General features: G+C 41.1%; 1 protein-coding gene and 1 long non-coding RNA gene across 2 annotated transcripts; one reads left to right on the top strand and one right to left on the bottom strand.

Moving 5' to 3' along the window:
* Positions 1 to 4331: 4331 nt before the first annotated feature.
* On the bottom strand, positions 4332 to 5351 carry LOC116783544. The gene is made up of 3 exons (XR_004355746.1): positions 5274 to 5351; positions 4748 to 4800; positions 4332 to 4379 (listed from the first exon to the last, which is right to left on the bottom strand). It is a non-coding gene; the product is annotated as an uncharacterized LOC116783544 (long non-coding RNA).
* A 7237-nt stretch (positions 5352 to 12588) lies between these two features.
* Positions 12589 to 17364, top strand: GCM2 (glial cells missing transcription factor 2). The gene is made up of 5 exons (XM_032704183.1): positions 12589 to 12630; positions 13886 to 14138; positions 14536 to 14648; positions 16114 to 16239; positions 16483 to 17364. The coding sequence occupies exons 1-5, from the start codon at positions 12589 to 12591 to the stop codon at positions 17362 to 17364; spliced, it is 1416 nt and encodes a 471-aa protein (XP_032560074.1).
* Positions 17365 to 17910: the final 546 nt, after the last annotated feature.

Genomic DNA, 17910 nt, shown 5'->3' with positions numbered 1-17910 from the left:
AGAAGTCAGGGCCTCAGATATTTAGAGCTGGAAGTAGCTCTTTCAAGTATTCACTTGGAAAAACCTTAAATGCACAGTAACTTCGATGAGAGTAAAAATTTGTTTTTAATATTGTCACAGAAACAATGCTAACTATCCTAAGAGCTCTTCAAACTTGATTTGATTCTGAGACAGTGGGTGGTAGCAGTAGAAAGAGCTGCGAGTTCACAGTTTTAGGAGATGTGGAAATATCTGTCAAGCAATTTACACCATGGAGTGATCTACACAAAAAGTAATCACTCTAAAACCTGAAATACAGCCAGTTTTGCATCAAGAACAAGTCCCAGTCTTCAAAGATAAAAGATCACTATAGGGGAAAAAAAAAAAAAGCGCCACCTTCCAAATAATTTGATACCAAAATTAAGCTGAGAAAACATTTCCTGTTTCAGATCAATTTTGATCATGTACATTTCTTGCCTGTTTTGCTGAAAGTAGCTTTTCGTTAAACTGTGGGTCACAACCGTGGTGGGGATTTACAGAAGAATTTCAGAGGGGGATAAAAGGAAAGAAAGGAGTTACTTTCTCTTGTTCTTGTACAAGTACAGGCCTTACAGACCCTCCTTTGGGTCAGACACCCAAACATGACATCTGTACTTCAGGCTCTGAGTTCCCTTGACATCTATAATATTTGGAACATAATTAAACTCAGCCAAATGATCCTGGAAGAAGACATCTTGCAGATGTTCACTGGCAGCACAGGAAATGACACCATTTGATGATGGAAAATCTAACGTGCCCAGTTCAAAGAAATACAAAGCATTGGCTATAGGCTGATGAGAATAAGCAACTAATGGCTATTCCTGGTCCAGCTAAGAGTCTTTGTTTCTGTAAGGCACACAGATACACTTGTAGCTGGAGCACACACAAAGATAGCCCCACAGCACAAGGTATTCATGGCAGCACTGACAATGCCCCTGCACACAGCAGCAGGACACCTTCTGCAGAGATGAGCTGCTGTTCATCTTTACCTACAAACAGGGACTACAGGTGAGCATTTCTGCTCCCCCTGCTGCTCTTCCACAACAGCATCAGGAATCTCCAGGGCATCATTCACTCCAGGTGGAATAAAGGGACTGGAGCACACCACTTTCTAGCACATCACCTTGTCTAGAAGAAACAGAAGCCACTCCCCTGCAGAAAGCTTTGGTAGAGGTTGCCTCACCACATGCACCTCACTGTACAGGGGAGAGCTTGTTAAATGCCAAGGTGCAAGAACTCATCCATCAGAGAACCTGTGCTTTCATGGGCACACCAATGCCACTGTCCCCTTCTGCAGGCAAACTTCCAAAGGCACCTACACAGCATAGCCAAACCAGAAACCAGGCACTGAGCAAGCAAGAGAGGTGGACAGAAGGATGCATTCCACTGCACCTGCAGATGGAAAAACACTACTGCACACTCTTTGCACATCAGTGGGCAGCCAGCAGCCAAGATGTGCCTTGCAAGGCTGCCTGCCAGATCCAAATCCAGGTCCTGTATCACTGAGCAGTTCCTCTGCCTGTGTAATACCAGCAGCACATGGCCCATGGTGCCCAATCCTCACTCCCTGGGCTAGAGGGACTCAGCATCTGCCACGGGCACCAGTTACTAAGCTCACAAGACAAAGAACAGTAGAAGATTGAGCTTGGACATTGCTTGGTTTGGGGTTTTTTTTGTTTGTTTGTTTTTTTCTTTTTTTAAATGAGGTTAACTGCAAGCTGTGGACTGCAAGTGAAAACAATAATTTGAAAATTGAGATATTTAAATTTAATGAAATAACACGATAATCAAAAAAAAAAAAATCACCTGCTTCATTCTCCCTGGCTTGCTTCCCGGCATGGACAGACTTCTCTTCAGTCTCATTTATCTGCTGGTGTGAATTAATGTCATGTGAAAGTGATCTTAAAAAAGTAGTCTTTATCTAGTAAAGTCAACTACTTAATAACAAAATTAACAGTTGGTAACTGCCAGCAACAAATAATTGGATGCTAATTGTGTTGATAATTTGGAAATGTCTTGGCTCCTGCAAGGGCAAATGACAGCCACTATATCAATGTTATTTACTGTTGCCAAAGGTTTTCTGCAATCTCCATAGTCTGTGGATCAATTACGAGTAAAAAATTAACTGTATTAACATTTGAGAAAAGTCAGTCACACACATCACCCATGTTTCTACATTGGCTTAGAAAAAAAATTCAGGTTTTAGAAGTACTCTTCATCTAGAAGTACTAGCTACAAAGTCAATCTAAGATTTGCATCTTGCAGCACACCTATTCTCTTTTCCAGGTTCTTATGTAACAACTTGCTCACCCTGTGCAATGTAACACTTGGAGCTATATGTAAGAGCATGTTTAGACTTCAAGTTACACAATTAAATGCCATAGGCTTTATTTTCTACTGTAGAAGCTCAGCAGAAGTAATAACACATAAAATCCATTAACAGATCAGTTTAACCTTCCAGCTTCTAAACCATAACTTTGAGTCCTCTGAAACTTTGTTACTAAGATGCCTAATTTCTCTTGCAGGCCAAAGCTAAGAGCATCTATATAGAGTGTTATAAATCCACAATGGGAAGACAGATATATAATAAAGAGGCATGGAGAAAATAAACAAGGAAACCACACAAACATAAACCCCAGAAATCTGAATGGTTTTGCCCAGTGCAAAATCTAGTTTAGAAAAAAACCCCAACCCTCATATTAAGAGTTTACCATAAATTTTTCATCACCCAGGACTTTTTTAAGTGCACCTAAGATTTCAAACTCAGCACTGAAAACCAGTTTGATTTTTGTTGCTTCTGTTTTGGTAAGAACAGCAGGTTTCTTCATAAAAATTTTAACAATCTTTTGTCCACCATCCTCTGAGAAAAAAAAAAAAATAAAGGCAATTAAATCTGGTTTAGATCAAGACATACTTCTCTCGACCACAAAATAACTGAATAAGTGTCTGGAATTTTCAGAACACTCTCTTTTACATCTTGCCTATGCATTTCCAGTTACTCTGTTCACTCATTTCTTTCCCACTGGATCTTGATGATTATGCTGTTCCCTAGGACATCTATAAACTGATACCTTAACCTGTCCTGCTTGGGTAGGGGAGAGTAAGTTATTGTGCTCAGTGGGCCCACACACAGTCCAACAAGCAGAGCTAGTGCAAGATGACTATCAAAGGGTAAGGCAAGGAGGGAGGAGAAGACACAGTGGTGCTGAGATTTTAGGCTGACTCCACGTGTCTCACGAACCCATAGCCAGAGAGAAGACATCAGTGGGAAAATCTTACCCTCCAGCCTGTAACTGCTGACAGCTTCTTTTGGCAGCCTCACAGAGTCCCAAAGAAAGCCCTTTGAAAACCAAAGCCAACATGTCAGAAGGGCTAAGTGAGTGCCTACAGCCTTAGGCTGAACCCAAAGCCACCTGGGCCTTGCTGTTACCGTTACCTCGTTACTATCCACATAGAAAGTCACACTCTGGCTGCCAGTGTTGAAGTCAATCCAAAACTCCTCCAGTTTTTCATCTGATGGTTTCTTCACCTGGGGAAGAAGAGTGGTACTGTTGTTCCCAGAAACACCCCACAACTGCTGTATCACTCTCAGTTTTCTTTAATAAGACAAAATTGGAAAGTGTTGCCTTACATATCTGTGAACACATGTGCACATCTTGCAGAAATAAAAGTTCAGATCAACCTGCGAGCTGCCAGTCTACTGCTCATCCAACCATACCCATGTCAGACACGGCTCTGTATCCGCCAAGGGAAAGGCAACACACAAACACCCACGTGTTTGTGCCAGGAAGAGGGTACAGGAGTTGTTTCTGTTTCCGAGAAGTTGAAATAATCAGAAACAGTGGAACTGGCTTCCATTTACATGCTGTTGATTTGATATGACTGCCAGGAACGGTGCCACAGTACACATACTAAAGACCACTAAAGCAATCTGCAGGATCAGCAACTCTGACTTGCCCTACATGGGCATTAGGCTAATCTTGTTTTCTGGCACTCTGAGAACAGCTCTGCTGGAGGAATCAGCATTGTCCTGTCCTCCTGTTTCTTTTTAGAGCTCTCCCTTCTGTCATCACCATGAAGAGAAGCGCTGCCTCTATCTTTTGGCTGATACAAAAGCAAAGTCAGCAGCTGTAAATTGGGAGCTAAGTGACAAACAAGCAAACTTTCCAACCAGTATAGAAGGTTACACTCTACATTTTAAGAAATTGAGCTCTTCAATGAAAAAGAGGGAAGGGAAAAAACAATTACCACAAAAATCAACATTTTAGCAGTAGTAACAGTGTAGGGAACATGTCAGAGCTTTAGGGGCTATTACCTCCTTTGTGTCAGCAAAAGCAGATATGCATGGAAACGAATACACTCTGGAAGAAAAGCAGACTTCACATGATATATACAGTATTAGAGTCTGACTTAAATAATTTTATTTTTCATAAGATTAGTATAACCAATCTTATTGTTCAAGAAATAATTAAAATATTTCTAGAAGTAAATTAATATTGGAGAAGCTTAAGAGGCCATAGTATTTTAGTAGTGATGCATTATCTTCATTGATTTTACTTTCAAAAAAAAACATAAAAATGAATAAAATGTCCTTCTTAAGAGCAATTTAATTCTTCACATGTGATGTAAATCCTTTTTTTTTCTTTTTAATATCACCCAACTCAGTTTACAATCCTGTTTATTCCCCTCTAGTGAGGGCACCAGTTTATTCTGTTGGTCCCCAGCTTACCTTCTTTCATTCCCAAGCCTTTCATTCAGCAGGTTAAGAAATTTTCTGCAGTCCTTCAAGACAAATGATATATTATTAAAAAGTCAGGTTGCATTTCCTTTGCAAATACTTATTCTATCGGGCTGTGTGACTTCTACTCCAGTTAGAAGCTTTTAACTAGTCAGTGTGATGCCAAAGGCCCCTGAGGAAGAAACACTCAAGTTGCTACAAATGGTTGGACCCAATTTACTACCAGTAAGCCTTCAAACATAAACGTATTTATGTTTTATTATTTATTATAATTTTTATTTTACTTTTTTTGTAAGTAAAATAACTTAGAAGAGCTATTTTAACAATGTGTCATTATAGAAAAAAAAAAAAAAACAAAACACACCATCCACAAATAATTCAATAACTAAGTAACTTTGTGTATTTATAAAGTCAGTTTTGTAGGAATTTCTTACAAGGACATCCTGACTGAATTCAACCAAAACTAGCCCCTATAAAGACTTGTCAAGTATGTTGTTTTCAAAATAAGGACCCTCACCGTCTCAAATTCTCTATCCTTGATCTCTTTGAAAGCTTCAGCAAGATAGTTATCTTCAAACCAGTGGTGAACAAGGTCATCTCTCCATTTTTTTATCATTAACCTACAAAGTGCTTCTGAAAGGGCAACCTGGAGGTCATAATCTACACAATAAACATAAGCACAGGATAAATATCATCCCTCTGGCATAAGACAGTGTTATAGCATTGCCACCCTTGTACTTATATACCACACAGTCCCATTCATCATCTAGCTTCAGTTCTGCCTAGGAGAACTGTGGAGGCTAACAGCCAAGGGTTAGCTCCAGGCATCCTCAGCTCCCCCTGACTCAGTGAGGTCAAGTATGGAGTGCTGCAAACCACAACACACACAAGTGCACTGGGAAATTTTCTTGGGGTTCAGGAAGGGGATGAGAGCAAAGACTTATCACTAACTCACTAGGATTAAGTTACATTCCATATATCATGACAAAACTGTAGAAAGTGTTATTATTAAGAGAAAATGAAGAAGATTTCACTCAAGAGGCTATAAACCTTGTTAACTGATGTTTGTCCACATCTGGGCAAAGCAATTCAAATTTATTTTTTTTAAGACTAACAGCCAGCATATTTTGTAAACACGTATGTAAAGCTGATCTAATTACTTTTCTACATATATCTGTTTAGCTTGTCTTATTGATTAATACACATTACTAATACCAACCGGAAAAAACTAAGGCATTGCTGCATTTACCAGTTTTTTTATTAATATTTTCTCAAAGTACTATCTGATTTTCCTCCCTAAAAGTCAACTCTTGACAAGTAAGTAATTTAAATTACAATTCAGCTACAATAAATAAACAGATAAGGTAAAGCTGGAGAAATTTAATAAGAATAACCACTAAATATTTCTTACCACCAACCTCCAGAATAGTTTTGGCAAGGTCCTTCCTGAAACAACATAATACCACAAGTTAAAAGTGAAAATAACTAACTCCTATTGGAGGGAAGATGGCATTTAGCTACAGGAGCTAGGAGGAAAATCACTTACGTGAGCGAGCACATTTCCTCAGAGAGAGGGAATTGCTTTCTCTCTTCCCGTGTGACATTGTCGAGTATAGAGTTAAGGGTCCTCAAAGCCTTTCCCCCCACAAAAGAAGGGGCAGAAAATGAAGAGAAATAATTCAATATTATTCATTTTTCCCGTATTTTCTAATTACACACACTTGTGCGCAAGTGTATCTAATTTTCTCCTCCTAGTAGGAATCTTACCTCCAGATGCAGAGTGCAGCAAAGATTTGCTTCTGTCACTAGATGCCCTAGTTCAGGTAAAAATAAATTCAGCAGATCTTTCTTCCCTAGAAAAATATTTTGAAGGGTTACAGCTAGAAATGGGCTGGTCTCCATAGAAAAGACAGCTGAGGCAACTACAGTTTGCTGTGTTGGAGTAAAAATAGTCCACTTGTAAGTTCATTTTAAAACAAAGCTTCTAACCATCTAATACTAGACAGAAAGGGAACTGGTAACTTCTATGCAAAAAAAAAAAATAAAGTGGCAGATACATTAACTGCTGACCTGGGTAATTATTTTAAGAGGCCTAACCACAAGAGAAAATTAGAATTGTTGTCAAAATCAACAGAGTAAACCAGTAAAGTACTAACCAGAAGATGCTCATGTGTACTCTGCTCCCACTAAAATAAGCTACAAGGACAAATAAGCACACATGACCTGGTCCACAGTGTAATGCTTTATTTTTACGTGACTTGTGAGACTGGACATTTGGGCATACAGATACTTTCTGAAAGCACCTGCTCCCCTGCCCTAACAGAAAGCCAGCTGCAGCCACAGACAAAATTTTGCTGCTGAAATGAATGAGAAATAGGCAGACATCCCTCTGCCTAGTTCAGAAAGCTGAAGGAGTTACCATGGTTTTCTGTGGAGGTGGTTGCCTTCAGCAAGGAAAGAACTTCTCAAGCCAGTACAAACAGATGTGGCGAGAATAGATCCTCCAGCCTGAACCCCTTTCAGAAGCACCACTTACTCTGATCAAGTGAATTATTTGATGCTGAGCATTTAAGCAAGATACCACAGATGGATCTTTTTCTTTTTTTTGACTTGTACAAAACAAGGAAGCAAAGAGAAATGGCAAAAGGTTTTGTGCTCTGATGTGAATGTTAATGAAAATTACCCGAAGAGAAATCAGAAGGAGGATGAAAAGAAAAAAAATATTGCAGAGAGGTAGGAAGTGGAAGGGAGAAGAGAAAGGAGACAGAGTTCAAGCAGAATTAAGAAACATGCTCCTGAGAATAAGATACAGGATATCAAGGCATGGAAGGAAAAAAATACTGACCTTCATTACTGCATTTGCAAATCACCTGATGGAAACAGTAAAGGAAGCCTTCATTAACACACTATCACCTAAGAACAGCAGTACTCAAAGTGCCAAGGTGTTTATGCCCCCACCACCACAACTCTCAGGGGCTAAATAACATAAAACACTAGTGCACCCACATCAGGAAAAGCAGGGCCACCTGACACAGGTATGTCACATATTATGACCCTAATCATACAGGTTGACATTATGCAGGGAGGGTAAAGATAGCAAAGCACCCACTTTTCCCAGGGACTTCAGCAGCACTTGAGAGTGCAGTGCCCATAGGTTCCCTGGAAAACCCACATTGTGGCATTGTTCTCTTATTTTATTACACCTGTGGGCTTATGTACAAGCACATTTTATGCTTCCACACTACAGTACTATATGTCACAATGTATATCTGAATGTGTTGAAGCCCCTTGAGGAAAAATAAAAATAAAAGTTAAAAACCTCCAAACAACAAACAAACAACCCCAGATCCCCACAGAACAAAACACTTCATTCTCCACAATGAAAGCATGCGGAAGAAATGTACTGGGAAGGAAAATAGATCAAATTTTGGAAAAAAAAAAATCGGGTATATCGGTGTGGTTAGCAGAGAAAGAAGGAACTTTGATTCAGCTTAAATATCTTTTATCAGAACTCCTAAAAAGAGTCATAAGTATTGATATGAATTCTGATGCACAAACTGTGTCACAAAAGTGACACAGTTTCAGTAAGCTACAGACAACAAGACTTGGAGGAACAGCTTGGGTAAAATACATTTGCAAGTAAAGTGCAGCTTAGTATTACTGACTTGTGGTTTTTAAAGAGAGCTTCAGCACAAAAGCCTTTATTTACAAAATGCGTCAGAACTTCTTGAAAATTTTTCTGCAGAAACAAACACTTGGCTTCATGTTAGAAAATCAGAAAACACTGCAGCCCTTAAGCAGCTTCTCCCAGGTTGTGTCAAATCTCAGCCTGATGCCAGCTCAGAGCACACTCCTGGGCACTCCCCACCAGCACCATCTGGACTGCATCCCAGGCTCACTCCCAGGTCCATGCAACTATTTCTTTTTTAACTGGAAATTGTTTGTGAACAATGGCTTTCCTATCCAATATAGGCAACCCCTTCTGTTCCCTTGATGCACATACATACCAGTGCAGTGTCAAAGAAGTCTTCAAAAAATTTATTCTCATTTGGGTCGATGAGGATCACAGATGCTCTTGCTCTTTCGAACCAAGATACCAGGTAAAAGGTAAAAGAATTGGTTAAAATCTGGGAAGAGGAGTTAATAATCCTTAAACTATATATGTCTGCAGGAAACTTTACAGACAGTTTTTTACTCTTAAAACTTGAGTTACGTACTGTGTCAAAAGCTACATTGCATTAAGGAGCTCAAATTTTGCTAGGAGGACATAAAAAGTGACATTCCCCTCTTCCCTCCCCAACCCTCCTTTTATCCTCCTGTGTTGTCCAAGACACACACTCTTGTTTAGCCACAATGCATGCTACCAATGGCATGGTAAATCCTATAGAAATTTCTACAGAAGATCAATTCACAGTAAAATAATGTTTTAAAATTTTTTCAAGGTAAATATTTTAATACTTCATGGTTTTAAATATATTGCATAGCCACACAGGTGGCAAAATAGAAATCTATGCTTCACTGGAGGTACAGAGCTCAGATCAGGAAAACTTCATTAATATATCTCCATACAGGAATTTTGAGTAACTGTATCCCTGAAAAGCATAATTACAAGGCAGGATTACAATATTTGGAACTGAGGACTCCTTGGTAGAACTCTGGAAATGTAGAGCATGTGTTAACTGTTCCCTGCTAGCTATGCTAGGTCCAGGTATTACTCATCTTCAGCACAAGTGCATTTCTGCTACTACAAGTATTACCAGCTGAAATCAGTATTGTGCCATTCTGCCAGAAGATAAAATGCAACTGCAGATTAAATGCATCTGGTTTGCTACATATCTAAAAAGGGATCTTCATAAAGAGTATGTCAGGTCTTAAAATTACAAAAGCACAAACTACTCATCAGTTCTATAACTAACAGTGTATTTTGCTGGAGCATTTAAAATGCATTTAGAAATTTTACATCATTTCACAAGTGGGACTCATCAAAACTCTGCCTCTCCTTCCACTGTCAGCTTTAAAAAAAAAAAACCAAACCCACAATCCACTGAGTCAGGTAATAAATGAAACCATAATCTTGGCTGCTGCACCAAAAACAATGAAAGACAGTAAGTATTTTTTTCCCCATTGAGCTCACGCAATATATTTTAAAAATATGTTTCTGCATGGCCAACAAGCCATTCTTTAGTTTTCACTTCCTTGGAGTTCTTTTTCTGATGCAAGCAACTTTAAATCACATTAGTAACTTGCATATAATATTATACTCATCTTTGCTACCAGTCCTTGCTCAATAAACAAACTCTTCCCTTCTTGGAAATCACTTTTAAAGTAGACCTGAATACATTTCAGCAGCAGTGAAACATTCTGGAATTCATTCTTGTCCAGCTCCTACAGAAACACAGAGTGCTGTGCATCATTAGTCTGATACCCTTGGGTGTTAGGATGGTTGAGGTTATTTATGATACTTGCCTTTCTCAGTGCTTTGTCTAGCTGACTAAAAAGAGATTCACTGTATTTCTGGGGAGGCTCTACTTCTCTCTCTTGAAGCAGTTCACTTATTTTTTCAAATCCTTTCCCCTTAAAGGCATCAGTGAGAAGTGATTCAAGCTGCAGAGGGAGGGGAAGGAAACAACTAATGAGTTAAATAAATGGGTATTAAGATTGTTGCAGCACTAATTATGAGAAAATACTTGTAACGCTATTTTAAAAGTTGCAGGCTTTTTGTTTACTTGTTTAACTTTAGTTTCTCTACTTTTATTTTATTGTTACATCTGAAGGTGACCCATCAGTCAACCTCCAAAAGAGACAGAACCCTTAAAACTGAATAATCTTAAAAGATACTGAATAAGACATTCCTTTGGTGTGCCCAGTTTCTAATTCTTACGTCTCAAAACTCGTACAATAATTTCTTCCCACTTACTAGGGAAAAGACTAAGGAGTCTGCTGCACTTCCCATATTAAATTAATAAAAATTCTAGGTCATGCCATATCCATTTAAGAAATGCACCTTTAAACATATTTATATAACTATTTGTGAGATAAAGCTAAGGATACACTTAAAGGATCCTTACATAGTCTTCTGCTCTGCCTGCCATGTTGCCACTCACATCTCTATTCCGTTCTTCACTTTTTTCTTCCTTTAAAAAGAAGAGAAAAATACAGGAAAAAAAATCCTCTCCTCCAAAACCAGCCCAAAACCAAACACTTATTCTGTCCAAAAGCTGAAGTCCACTTACTCAACCCCTCTCTCCCAAAAGGCTGATTTTCCTTACTTAGTTTCCGAGTTGGAAAACCACCCCACGCATCCAAACGGAAGGTTTCTGGAAGCCGCAGGGGAGCCCCGCGGGCACCACGATGTGTCCGTCCGTCCCTCCCGTGCCCGCTCCCCCCCAGCCGTCTCCTTGTTCTCCTGTGCCGGGAGCGGCGCTTACCTGGGCCATGGCGCACGGGAGAAGGTGCAGGGGCTGCTTCGCACCCTCCCCACGGCCCTCGCACGACCGTAACTGGCTGCTATCGGATACACCTGCGCTTGGGGTGGAAAGAGAGCCTCGCCAGCGTTTCCCGCGGCTTCGAGAGCTCTTCTTTCCCCGCCAGAACCCAGCACTGGAGGGGAAGGAGGAGGGGAAGGGGGGGGAAAAAGCCACTCTTGCACTCGCACTAAAAAGCCGCAGGTGTGCGGAATCTGGGATGGGTCTCCCGCACCCGGGGATCGGCTTTGCAGCACTGACAGACGCCCCCGGTCGATCCGAAGGGTGTAAAAGGGGAGCGAAGAACCTCAGGGGGGCTGCTCTCTGCCGAGGGGTGCCACAGCCGGCATCTGCTGCTACCGGCTGGGGCTTATTGTGGACGGTTAAGGGTAAAGGCCAGTAAATTTTGGACCAGAGGGGATGGAAGCGAATGAGAAAATCATTCCGAACAGGTGGGATCGTTTAAAGGATGATAGCAGCGCTTGGCGTTCAACGGCTTGGTCTCTAGTGATACTGTGCATAAGTCTTTTTCTTTCTGTTTCTCAGACCAAAAATTAACCTCCCTCCACCCCCTGAAACCCCTGTCCCCCCTAGAAAAAACCCAACCCAAACCAAACAAACATACAAACCCCCCCCCAAAAAAAAAAAAAACAAAAACAAAAACAAAACCAAAAAACAAAACCCCGCAAAACCAACAAAACAAGCACAAACACCGCAACCCATCGGCTATTTCTTCCAAAAAGAAAAGGTAATAAAAAGCTTATAAGTTTTTAATAAGTTAAAACGTGCTGATAGCACCGGCACTAGCTTTGCATTTTAAACTGGGTGTTATAGAGCACGGAGCGAAGGGGAAACCTCCCAAATAATGTTGAATTCGTTTACATCTACATCTAAAGAGCAGGTTATTCAGCGCCCTTGCCTCCCTCTCGGAGGCTTTTCAAGCTGCAGGCAGCTCCGAGCCGCGCTCGAAATCCAACCTCAGGGGCGTCCCGGCCAGACGGAGATGGGTCCCCATCTCCCCATAACCTCTCCCATCCCAGCACCTGTGGGAGCGAGCGGCAAAGCCCCGCCACCGCCGGGTTAGACTTCCAGACCCTGCTCAAATTTGCCGAGGTCACGGCCCCCCGTGCTGGGGGGTGGATTCGTGCCAAACCCCCACGGCTATCCCCGGTCAGACACCTCCAGGTAAGGGTAGCGAAACCCGCCTGCGTAGCGGAGGGGAAGCGCAGGCCCTGCCTGCCCGCCCGCCCAGGTACCGCGGTTATGCTGCTGCTCCACCTGCGGAACCGGCTGAGAACTCCCCTCCAACTGGGCGACGCCCCGACGGCATAAAAAAGCGGGAGTCATCGCCCATTGCTGCTTCTCGCCATGAAGCAGACCTGGGACATCAACGATCCCAAATTGCCGCAGGTAACGGGTGGGCGGGAGGGTGACAGAGGAGGAGCTGGGCTACTAAGGAAACAGGGGAGCAACCTTCCTTTTGAGAAAAGCTTCGTTTTATGTCTGCTTTATTTTTCCTGCACTTTTTCACATTTTTTTTCCCAGCCCTTAACGAAATGACTTGCAATAAAAATATGGACTCGATAAGCAACTTTGGCCAGTTGTGTACGAAGACCTAATATAATCTGTGGCTCAGTTTGGCCAGTTTCCTTCTCCTTCTTTCTTGTTCAAGAAATGTTGACTGAAAGCTTAAATTAACTGGTTTTTACTACTCTAATCCAACTTATCTAAATATTTCCTTCATTTGTTGATGTGACATTTTAATGCCAACAAGCACTCCAACTTCTGTCTACTTGTGAGCTTTAAATGTGTTAACTTACTACTTTTTTCTGCTTCAAGTTTATTTAATTTAATAGTCCGTGCTATTATAGAATGTCTTAATACTGTAAATGCTGGTAGTTTATTGCTTTCATTGGAATTGCTCACATGTGGTACATACATATATTAAATAAGCATTACAGGAACTCTTTACTTGCACTATAAATATTTACAGTTTACAATCTCAGTTGTTCTTTCATTGTTCTAGTAATTACATTTTAGTAAGGAGCTCCAGAAAGCCAGTGAAATCCAAAATTGAAATGTTCTTTCTTTGAGCCACTATGCATATATTGGAACAGTATTTGCAAGGACAATTTTTTTTATTTCCATTTCTTAGCAAAAGTCTTATTCAACTCAGATACAATCTAAGAAACCATTCCATAGCTAAAACTTCTAGTTTTCTGCCTGCAGGTGCATGGTCCCACAACAAGGAGAACTCAACAGCAGTCATGATCAGGGTGGTCTGTGTCCTGTCTGGGCACACTGGTGACAGACCAGTTAGTAAATTTTGGTAACCAGGCTGATGTCTTACAGCTGGGTAACCCCACTGTAAAGAGGCACCTGTGACAACAGATCATGTAATTATGGATCGTGGTGCAAAGGAGGAAAGGATCCTGATTCTTGAAACACAGAAGCTCAGACTACCTTTTCCCTTCTACAGCATTTCTGAATAAGTTATTCTTTCAGTAATTCTTTTTCTGCTGCTTGGATGGTCACGGAAAAAGCTTTTTTTTTCCTGTTGTGTGTTTTGTAACAGGGCAAAAATATCAGGTTGTGATATACTGATAATATTCTCTTGCTCTTTTCCTTGCTGCCTTGCCCCTCTACCCCACTTGCCCTGCTGCAGGAGCCCAAGCACTTTGATGCCTTCCAGGAATGGCCCGATGGCTACGTGCGGCTCATCTACTCCAGTGAGGAGAAGAACGCGCAGAGGCACCTCAGTGGCTGGGCCATGCGCAACACCAACAACCACAACTGCCAGATCCTCAAGAAGTCCTGCCTGGGAGTGGTGGTGTGTGCCCGGAGCTGCGCTCTGCCCGGCGGAGCCAGGCTGCAGCTTCGCCCCGCCATATGCGACAAGGCTCGGCAGAAGCAACAAAGTGAGGGATACCCAAAGAAAGCTGGGATGCCTAAGGGGTCGCATTTCTTTCATCTGGGCTTGACTTCTAAACTGGAGTCACTCTTACTTGCAGGCACACTAAGCCATAATTGTAAAGACTGTGATTTATTTACAAATTTCATCAATGTCTATTTGTAAATACTTAAGGGGAAATGGATTTGAAATCCTTTACATCATTAGCATTTATATCAAGTCTGCAGCTCTAGTTCATACCACTCAGTTATGCTTGGTAGTCTATGTTGTGTTTCCTTGAACAATATATTTTAACTGGAATTTCAGTGAAGTCTGATCATACTGCTCTTGAGCTCTGTTTACTCTCAGGAAACATCCTTGCCTTCAACCAATCTCTTCAGTAGTTTCTTTGTCTTTATTCACAGAGAAAGCCTGCCCAAACTGCAATTCAGCCCTTCAGTTGATTCCTTGCCGAGGACACAGTGGTTATCCCGTCACAAACTTCTGGAGGCTTGATGGCAAAGCAATATTTTTCCAGGTAAAAATCAGGCATATTTATTTGTGCACATATATATGTTATATCTGTATATAAAATAATATCTGGAGAGAGATTTCTTCCTACTCCCACGCTATATTTTCTTTGTGTGTAACACTGAATGTGGTGAGCACAGTGGAGTTCTGGTCCATGACAGAATTTCTGTGTAGTACAAGTATGGCAAAACCAAATGAAACAATAACACTTAGCTGGTTTTTTAAAAACCGTACTTGAGAGTTGACAATATTCAATTTTCACTATAACATCGTAATTGATGTCTAAAATTCTCCTGTTTACAGAACACAAATACAAACAAAACAATTGTCTTGCACCCTGGTACATCTGACAACTGAATTTTTCCAAGGACTTAATACTTATTTCCCATTAAAATAAATAGAAAAAAAAATCTAGCTTAAACTGCAGGAGTTGATACACGAAAATTCTACTTCACAGGAAACTAGCCTTTCAATTTTGAGGATTTAAAATCTTGTCAGGAAAAAAAGGAAATTTAGAAAGCTAAATCAAGTTTCCCGTTGATTTGTTCTTTTTATAGCAACATTAGAACAAAAACATAACATAAAGTTTCTGTTCCGTGAGATTACATTTTCTGCCAGATGAATTTTTTCCCTGACCCACAGACAGTGAATTCTGTTCTCCAGTCAGTAAATGGAAGAAAATTGGCCATATTCTGTATTATTCTTATTCAGATGTTCTGTTACAGACATGCAAAACCAGACGACTTTTACCATCAAAATAGCTGATAAATCCTTGCTTAGAATTTAATTTCTGCTTGAGAAAAGGACAGTGTTTTAAAATCAAGTTTAAGCTTCCTACTTTGTATTAGGGACTATATGTTGGTGCATTCAGACAAATGTAATGAGTAAGGACATGTAGAATATATTACTTCATCAGATACCAGTACAGTTTTGGTTACATAGATCTGCATATCCACAGGTATTTCAATAGCAGAGCATCTTTGGATGGTTTTCCAGGATACAATTTTCAGTCCTATTCAAGAAGGTGTATTATTTTAAGAGAATATTTGTCATCTTGTGGCATGAAACCTCGTTAAAGCCTATGTATACAATTTTTATATATATACATTTATAAAGCAGAACTGAGATACTGGACTGCAGAAAAACAATGAAACTAAATGTATATGTTTTTCCCCTTGGTTCTAATTAACTACTCCTGAATGTCTCAAAAATAGGTAATATGTCCGCTCCTCCATCAGCTCTGCAGTCTTCATTGACTTCTCCCTCACTTTTTCCTTCTGTCTATCTCCAAATCATGATTCGTTCTATTTATTTATTTTTACACTGAATCCCTCCTTGTTGTTTAGTTTTCCCTCCCTCTTCTCTTGTGCCAAACCACAGACCATGCTGTGGCTATCTCTTAAATTATTTGCTGCACTTTCTCATCTCACCCCTTTCCCATTAACATCTAATTCTTTGTTAATCCTAAATAGGCTAAAGGTGTCCATGACCACCCCAGGCCAGAGAGTAAATTAGAGGCAGAGGCAAGACGAAGTGCAATAAAGAAGCAAATGTCCTCTTATCACCATTCCCAGAAAAAGAGACCTCTAAACTCAGAGGTAAGTCAAAGTCATTAGTCAATTAAAAAGGTGACACAAATTAAGATTTCTTTATTTTTAATTTTTTTTTCTATTAGAAAGGTGTCATAAGCATGTACTGGAGATCCGAGGGCAAAAAAAGATTTAAATTACGCTACATCTGTAAATTCTGGGCAGAGACAAGCAATAGCACAAGTATTGAGATATATATGTGTGTGGGCAGTATTGATTCCTTAATCTCAAGTATCTACTTCTCCTTGTCAGGCAGGAAGGTACCATGACAGCAGCAGCTACACCAATAACCTACAGAATTTTCCCTGCATGGATGGCCAAGAAAGAGTTGGTATCATCACAGACTCCAATTTTTCAGTTCCAGCCCAGTCTTATCCTTCACTGCAGAACACAGACCTCTATAAAGTACCTTATGACTTGGCCAGCTCCCAAGAGGACCAGCTACCATCATACCCTAAGTGCCCAAATCCAAGGATCTACATGCCCAGGCCATGCAGCTACGAGTTTGGAGTTCCTACCTTTATAAGCTCTAGCCCTTACCCAACATTTTACAAAGATCTGACCAGCCCTGCCATTGATGCAGACCCCCTCAGTCTGAACGGGTCTCACTACAGCACTGTGACTACCCACGATAAGAGCTTTGATAACCCTGGCAGACACTACGGACTGAAACCAGCTTGGGGGAAAACTGGCAGCGGAGACCAGGGTGACTATGGACAGATGCAGACAAGTGCTAACCACGCTTACTACAGTGGGGACTATCCCTGCAGGTACAGTCCCAGTCCCGCTCCCATAGCCCCGCCGTTGCAGACGGTCATCACCACCACCACCAAGGTGTCCTACCAGGCGTACAAGCCGCCTGCACTGAAATACAGTGACAACCTCTGCGACATGAAAAACCTCCAGAGCTACACCCACGTGGCAGAAAACGTCTCTGGTGCTATCTATTCGGGGATGAAGATTCAGGAAGACTTTGGGATGGTAAAGTCAGCACTGCTCTACCAGCATGACTCCATCCCCACAAAGCCCAAACCAGCTGAGAGCATGGAGAGCTATCGGTATGGGCTCCTGCTGGGCAACAGCTATGCTGAGCACGAAGGTCAGGCCTTAAGGTTTGAGAGTGCTGAATACTGACTAGACGTTGCCTAAATGGCAAATTCATGCAGGTGGGAAAATACGTTATTGGGCTGACCCTGTGGATGCTAAGTCCAGTGGTTTGGGATTTGAGGAAAGGTCAGGAAGTAGCACATCACAACACCTTTCTCCCCAGAAGTGTCTTTCTGGAGCTGTGCTGAGTGAAGTATATTTGGCATGTAATTTCAAACCAGCCCCACACAGTCTCTAAAATGGCACAAGGAGCTGAGCCCCAAACACAACTAGGAGAAAGCAACATGGAGGTGCAGCACTTCTGGAAGACGACAACCTCCTTTGACAGCAAGCGCAACCCGCCCATAGCTACAACTCCTGCCAGACTCCTCAAGCTGTGAGAGAAACAGTCCATCTGTAAGAAAGAAAACGCTAATCAGGGAATGGAAAAAAGATGAAGGAAGGTGGCTATAGATTATAGTCAACTGAAAGAAATGGCAGGAAAAGAAAGAAATAAAAGAAATGAAAGCAAGACAATTTGCAGAATAAATCACCTAAATGGGCCATTTATCTGCTGTGATCCTTTTGATGAAT

Source organism: Chiroxiphia lanceolata, chromosome 1 (assembly GCF_009829145.1).
Source record: "Chiroxiphia lanceolata isolate bChiLan1 chromosome 1, bChiLan1.pri, whole genome shotgun sequence".
NCBI classification, from domain to species: Eukaryota; Metazoa; Chordata; class Aves; order Passeriformes; family Pipridae; genus Chiroxiphia; species Chiroxiphia lanceolata.
The sequence above is the reverse complement of the archived record's forward strand: the minus strand, read 5'-3'. Positions and strand labels throughout refer to the sequence as shown.

Excerpts from the sequence above, each read along its gene's own strand:
- GCM2 (XM_032704183.1), top strand. The coding sequence starts at position 12,589 with ATGAAGCAGACCTGGGACATCAACGATCCCAAATTGCCGCAG. Across the intron at positions 14,139-14,535 it reads GGCTCGGCAGAAGCAACAAA|AGAAAGCCTGCCCAAACTGC; the intron begins GTGAGGGATACC and ends CTTTATTCACAG. Across the intron at positions 14,649-16,113 it reads GCAAAGCAATATTTTTCCAG|GCTAAAGGTGTCCATGACCA; the intron begins GTAAAAATCAGG and ends AATCCTAAATAG.